Raw genomic sequence first — 6559 nt, 5'->3', positions numbered from 1 at the left:
AAGGAAAAGCTTACAAGAGAGATTCCTAGATCTTCTTAACATCATTGGTAAATGGAGCACTCTCCAGCAAGTCCAAGACTGTTATGACCTTCAGATTTGTGTAAATGTGGCAATCAGGGAAAATCATAGAAATGGGTATAGTTAGAAATGCCATGAAGTTAGGAATGGAAGAAAGGGGTTATGAAGAAAGGGAAATGCTAAGAGCAGAGACAGATCAGGACAATCAGCCATGCATATCCACCGTGTGAGGAGGAAATAAGTCCAAAGGAATTATCACTTAATTCCAACTAAGATGTTTTGACTTGTGGTGGCACTCTTATGGTGCATGCACTACTATAATAGAAACAGATTGGGTTTTCAAGGGCAAGAGACTTTGCCACTAAACAGGATCAGGTTTCTCTTCCTGATAAAAAACAAGAATGGGCGATCTACTCTAAACACTGTAGACTCAGGGAGCTGCTTCTCTACAATGTTCGTCCCCGTTGTACTGGCTGCCTCGGTGCCCTCCTCGGAGACCTCTATGTAGGACTTGTGTGCCAGCTTCGACAGATACAGACGGCCACCTGCAGCTATCCCCGAGAGATCTGCTTTGGACTCATCAAAGACATCTTTCAGCCCTAGAGCTTTTAAATAGTTTTTGATTTCATAGTTTTTCTCTATCTTGAACTGTGGAAGAAACACTTCAACATATTGAAACTTCATTTTTCTTGGGTTGGTCCAGTCCATTAGATTCCGAAAGGTCAGTTTATTTTCAATCTGTTGGAATAAGCGAAAGGCGATTTACAATTGTAAGGTTACCAAGTCAACCAAACAACAACTGCATAGACATATGGTATTCCATAATTATTCCCTCCTGGATATTTGTATGTAAGTGTGTGTCTATGTCCATAGAGAAACAGACAGACAGAGAGAAGTCTGTGGGTGGTGCAAATGGTTACATATTCAACTATTAATTGAAAGATGTGCAGTTTGAGTTGACTTGGAGAAACCTCAGAAGAAAAGTCTGCCCTGCTAAGTACAGTTCTATTCTGCCACACAAGAGGGCGCCGTAAGTCAGAAACGACTCAATGGCAACTGGTCTCCATGAGACTCCTTTTCCTGTTACGTGGTTGTCCTAAGAATCAAATGAGGTGATAAACATGACTGGCGGTTCAGAAAAGGCTAGGTAAGGTGATCTCACCATCTGGAGCAGAGCCTAGTGCTCTGATAATTGTAGGTCACAAATTCAGAGAGCCAAATGCAGGAGACGGAAAAGAAGAAGCTCTGAAAGCTGAGATGCAGTAATGGCATCTGGTTCCACTGCCTGCCTGGCCTTGCCTTGAACTGTGCTGGCCTCCTGGTCTTTGTGCCTGGTGTGGGTAAAGCAACCCCACCTCTGCTTTACAGGAAAGAACAGAAGCACAGAGGAGATCAATTGTTTTAATTTTCAAAGACCCAGACTTCAAAGCTCCATTCTATGCTCCATCCCATGGGCATTTTTAAAGGTGCCCAGCCTATCAAAATAGTAGTAGTGCATGAACAAGGATTTCATGGGCACATGCCAAGAAGCCCTAAACTAACTGTAGCCACCAATGTGGAAATTTTGAAAGTCCTAACTTTACAAATATTTAACTCCAATGACACTAAAGGGAGGTAAGATGATCCCAACACTTCAACCAGTAACTGGAACATAGTAGGCTCTCTAAATATTTCTGAAATGCACGAATGAGTAAGTTTCTAATGTTCTAGTGATCTGAAATCCAAAAATTAATGACTCCTAGGGTATCAAGAATAAAAGTCATGGTGCCCGGTACGGGAAAGGGTTGTTTGCTCCTTAGGCAAATGGGACAGGACGGCCACCTTCCGTGGTCATGGCCCGTGGGAGAATGGTGACGGCTCAGCCCTGGGAGCCGGGGAAGCAATGGCTGGGCTGTCTCTCCACCTGAGAGAAATGGACACTTGCCTCCGGACACTTGGATTGGTCCAGTCCATTAGATTCTGAGAGGTCAGCTTATTTTCAATCTGTGGCACTTAGCTAATGAAAACCATCTGCCTTGAGCCTTATTCTCATTTAAAGAGGGGTCCATAATGCATCAAATTGACAGCAGCAACTCAAAAGCGTAGGCAGGAAGCATACGGAGCAGAAGTTTATGTTAATGGAGGAGGGATAATTTGGACAAGAATAGCTGTACAACTTGAAAACTGTAATAAATGTCACTGAATTTTATATGTAGACATTTTTACTGTACATATTTTCAACAACCACAAAAAATGAAATCACTTTTTCTTAATAAAGAGTCTATGAAAAGTTTTATTGTTGTTTATCAACGGTGGAAATGGCGGTAGTAACTTACTTGAGCTATGTCATTGTTGGGCAGTAGGATGTACATGCTTATGCCCCCATTATATTTGAGCTCCAGGACCTTCATGGGTGGGTCCTGAATGACGGACAGATTGAACTTCTGTTCTTGGTGCATCAGGGGGACTTCTTTGCCAGCGCACTGAAAGATAAAGCCCAAAAAAAGGAATCAAGAAAGACTTGAAGTTCACCCCATCTCACAGATTGTCCAAGTGCCATCGATTCTGGCTCAGGTGATCCAGTAGGTTGTTCAAACACACTCCCAGCAAGCAGTACTCACCTCCAGGCATGCCTCTGTGGTAAAGGCATGGGTTTTGAGTCTGGCTGCCTCACTCAACCCCCCAGCTGTGCGACCTTGCTTCCTGGCCGTGTACCGCACTATCTCAACTGCCTAGGGTTGTTGTGACAATGAGGTGACCTAATATATCTCACACTTCACATTGTCTTCCACTGAATGCCACCTCAGAAAGCCTCTGTAGGAGGACTGGAAGGCAGCATTAAAACATCCCACTAAAAATTAAAAAAGAATACCATGAATTTTTCCCTCGCCACAAAGAAAATACAAACTAAGATGATCAAAATGATAGATTTTAAGAACTAAGTCTTGTAACAATAAACATAAAACCCCTGCCCAACATTTAACATTGTACTTTCATTGAACTTGGTGGAAACCCGCTCCATGATGGAAGGCACCATTCGCTGGTTGAGAAATGCCCTGGGGTCTGGTGGGGTTCGTTGCCATCCAGTCAGCTCCAACACAGTGCCTGCAAAGTGGTGATGCTACAGGTTATAAACATTGGGCATGGAGTGGGAGGTTTACATACCTTTGGAGACCGGAAATGGCCCATAATGGTCTCACTCTTGGAGAACGCTGACTCCCACCTGCCTTTGAAATACACAGCATTCACCAGCACCAGCACAGCAGAGGAGCTGATGCTGCCTTCCTGCAAGATGTTCTTGATTTTGCCTTTGGAAAAATCCGTTGTGGAAAATGTTAATTTTTAAAATAAATTTAAGTTAAAAAAACTGCATAGGCATGAGTTCTTTTCCTTTAGCTCATAGTAGCAATGTTGTTGGTGAGGCTCGATGGGAAATCACTGCAGCTTGCACATTATAAAATTAAGCGCACTATCGATTCACGCACAGAGGCTCTGTGCTACACGAGACAAGCACGACCCTTCTCGGTTTGTGGTTTACTGTTTCTGTTTCCAGACAAGGGAGACAGGGTCTTGAGAGATCACGTATTTGTACAAAGATGCACAACAAGAACGTAATGGCAGTTGGATTCCATCCCAGAACTCCAAGTCTTAGAGCCTGTGCTTGTTGGCACCATCCTGCCTTCCTTTAGTGCTTTGATTAGAAACCTCTGGGCGAGAGAGCTCTCCATGCTTAAGCTGACTCATTCACTTGGATGAAGGGCCAATTTCCTCCTTCACATCACACCAATAAGGTCTTTGCTAGACGCAATGCCCTATTCTGGGGAGTTAAACTACAAAGACGGAAGACCTAGTCCATTTCATTATTGGTCTCACACTCCAGCAAATGAGAGGCAAATAATCTAACAACAGTTGCATCAGCTGGCATCGTGGGGTGTGCATGGTGTGCTTTATGAACACAAGTGGCTGTTGTTGTTGTTGTTGTTGTGTTCCATCAAGTTAATTCCGATTCATAGTCACCTTACAGGAGTGAACACAACTGTTCCACTGAGTTCCCTAGGCAATAGTCTTTATGGAACCAGGTTGCCAGGTCTGCCTCCCATTGAGCTGCTGATGGCTTTGAACCTGAAACCTTCTGGTTAGAAGCCTAGAGGTTAACCATGAGGTCATCAGCACTCCTGGAGCACAAGTTAAACCCAAACAGGTCAAACCCACTCCCAGAGGGTGGGTTCCAACTCATAACAAGCTTATATATGGTTTCCAAGACCGTAAATCTGTCATGGCCAGACAGCCTCATCTTTCTCCCAAGGAGCAGGTGGTGCGTTTAAAGTGCTAACCCACAGTGCTGCCAGAGCTGGTTGGAGCACAAACTAGGAGCCCCAACTCTAGCTGGAGCTATGCGAAGGCTAGTTGAGGAGTGGGTAGAACTTCCATCAGGCCGGGGCTCTTTATTGAAAGACATGGAAGTCTCATTAATTGAGTCAATTACCTCTGCTCATCATTAATTTATGAAATGGTCACAATATCTGTTTGTCTTTCAGGATGGTTCCCTGATCAAATGATACAGCATAAAAGACGCAATATCTGAAAATCATAAAGTATTAAGGGAGTCCTCACGGTGCATTAGTTAACCGTTCTAAAACAAGCAAAAGACTAGCAATTCAACCCCAGCAGTCATTTCCTGGGACAGAGGTGTGTCAGCCCCTTTCCATGAGGATCACAGTCTTTGGAACATTCTGGGGCGGTTCTACTCTGTCTTGCTGGGGAGCTATGAGTTGGAATCAACTTGAGAGAAATGAACTTGCTATTTAATTTCTTTTTAAAGTATTAAAATTACTCACAACCACATTGCATTTAAATAACAACGATCATTACTTAGAATTACAAGGGGTTGGTTCTGACACGTGGGAAAATCTCTCAGCTTTCAGGGTGACCTTTCTCGGGACTTCTAAAACTCACTATCAATGAGTTGATTCCAATAAACTGTGAGCTGACAGGACAGAGGAGAACTTGCCCTTTGGGTTTCTGAGACCAAGTCTTTCCAGAAGTAGGCAGGCTTATCTTTCTCCTGCACAGTGAGTGATGGGTTTGAACCACTGCTCTTGTGGTTAACAGCTCAAGTCACAGTTCACCACACCACCAAGGATCCTTTCTCAGAACTTGCACAACTACAGATTTTCTCCCCAAATAGTCCATGTCACTCACCATGTGTATTCTTTTGAATCCACTGATTTATTTGATGTCTGGTGTTTTCTACATCATTTGTAAAGTCAACCCGTTCCACTTTGGCATTGTATAAACTTTCGGCACAATCGATGTAGTTCTATAAATAAGAATACAGTTTTGGCATTTACAATTGACCAGCAACTAAACACCTCCACCAAAAACCAGACCTACGTTACAGTCAAGCTGCTCCCAACTCAAGACTATGCATCGTGTGTGGCAGAGTAGAACTGGGCTTCAGAAGGTTTTCAATGACTTTTCGGGGGAGGGAGTGGGATGGATGGGGAAGTAGATCACCAAATTTTTCTTCTGAAGTGCCTCTTGTTGTCCTCGAACTTTTGATTTGTGGGTTAGCTATCAAATCCTTAATCATTTGCACCCCCCAGAGACTCCAACTAAGCAAATAAGAAAGGTATTTTGGCCTTGGCTCTTCATTCCCACTTGGGAACTGAGTCCTGCCTCAAATTGCAGACCTAGCCTTTCTCAACCAATTGGCCACAGTGCATCGAGCCCTGTGCACGGCTCTCTTCTTTCTTGGTGCCCTCTTTCTGCCACATCCTCGTGCTCTCAGAGGGCATATTCCCTAGAGAATTCCTCCTTGCTTATGGAGAAATATTTATTCCAGGCTTAGCTTTTGAGGAATCCAGACTAAAATAAACAATTTACAGCTGGCTATATTTTGTCCAAGAGAATATTTTGGAGTAAACTGAGCTCTTGTCAATACATACAACGTTGCCAGCATCAGAGAGGTCTATTTCCCACCCTTTGTCAGATCACCAAGCACTACCACCCCATCTCCAGGGTGACTACTCTCCTGACTTCCGATACCATAGATTAACTTTGTCTTTGGACTTTAAAAAATAAAATCACAGTATATATCCTTTTTTGTGTCTTGTTCTCTTAGTTTGGGGCATGTGAAATAACCTATTGGATATAGGATCGGCCTATTCATTTGTAATATTATATGTGTATATGATTATTTATATGCTTTATAAAGCATATAATTGTGTTTGGCTGTTTTCAGTTTTTGTTATATTAATGATACCAGTGTAAAGCTTTTCAATGCCCATTTGTACATACCATATATGCATTTCTGTTAAGAATATTTCCAGGAGTAGAATTTCTGGGTCACTTGGTACATGGATGTTCAATTTTAGTATATTTTGAAAAGCAGTATTCCAGTGTTAGTTGACAATTTCACCAGATGAATGTGAGAGTTCTGGTGGCTCCACAATGTCCAAGACTTGGTTTTGTCATTCATTTCCACTTCTGCCTTTCTCATGACTATGAAATGGATCAACTTATGATCGAAACATTCATTTCTCTAACAACAAAGGAGGTT

General features: G+C 42.8%; 1 protein-coding gene across 1 annotated transcript in view; it reads right to left on the bottom strand.

Moving 5' to 3' along the window:
- Positions 1 to 357: 357 nt before the first annotated feature.
- SERPINB7 (serpin family B member 7) overlaps positions 358 to 6559 on the bottom strand; it is a 23656-nt gene continuing 17454 nt past the window's right edge. The window contains exons 3-6 of the mRNA XM_004703030.1: positions 5200 to 5317; positions 3163 to 3305; positions 2334 to 2480; positions 358 to 756 (exon numbers count right to left, since the gene is read on the bottom strand). Coding sequence (XP_004703087.1) covers positions 358 to 756; positions 2334 to 2480; positions 3163 to 3305; positions 5200 to 5317 — 807 coding nt within the window. The remainder of the gene's footprint in view (positions 757 to 2333; positions 2481 to 3162; positions 3306 to 5199; positions 5318 to 6559) is intronic.

Source organism: Echinops telfairi, unplaced genomic scaffold (assembly GCF_000313985.2).
Source record: "Echinops telfairi isolate 266 unplaced genomic scaffold, ASM31398v2 ScPeMD7_7400;HRSCAF=8409, whole genome shotgun sequence".
In the NCBI taxonomy this organism is placed as follows: Eukaryota; Metazoa; Chordata; class Mammalia; order Afrosoricida; family Tenrecidae; genus Echinops; species Echinops telfairi.
Note: the sequence above shows the minus strand (reverse complement) of the source record. Positions and strands in the feature narration are given on the sequence as shown.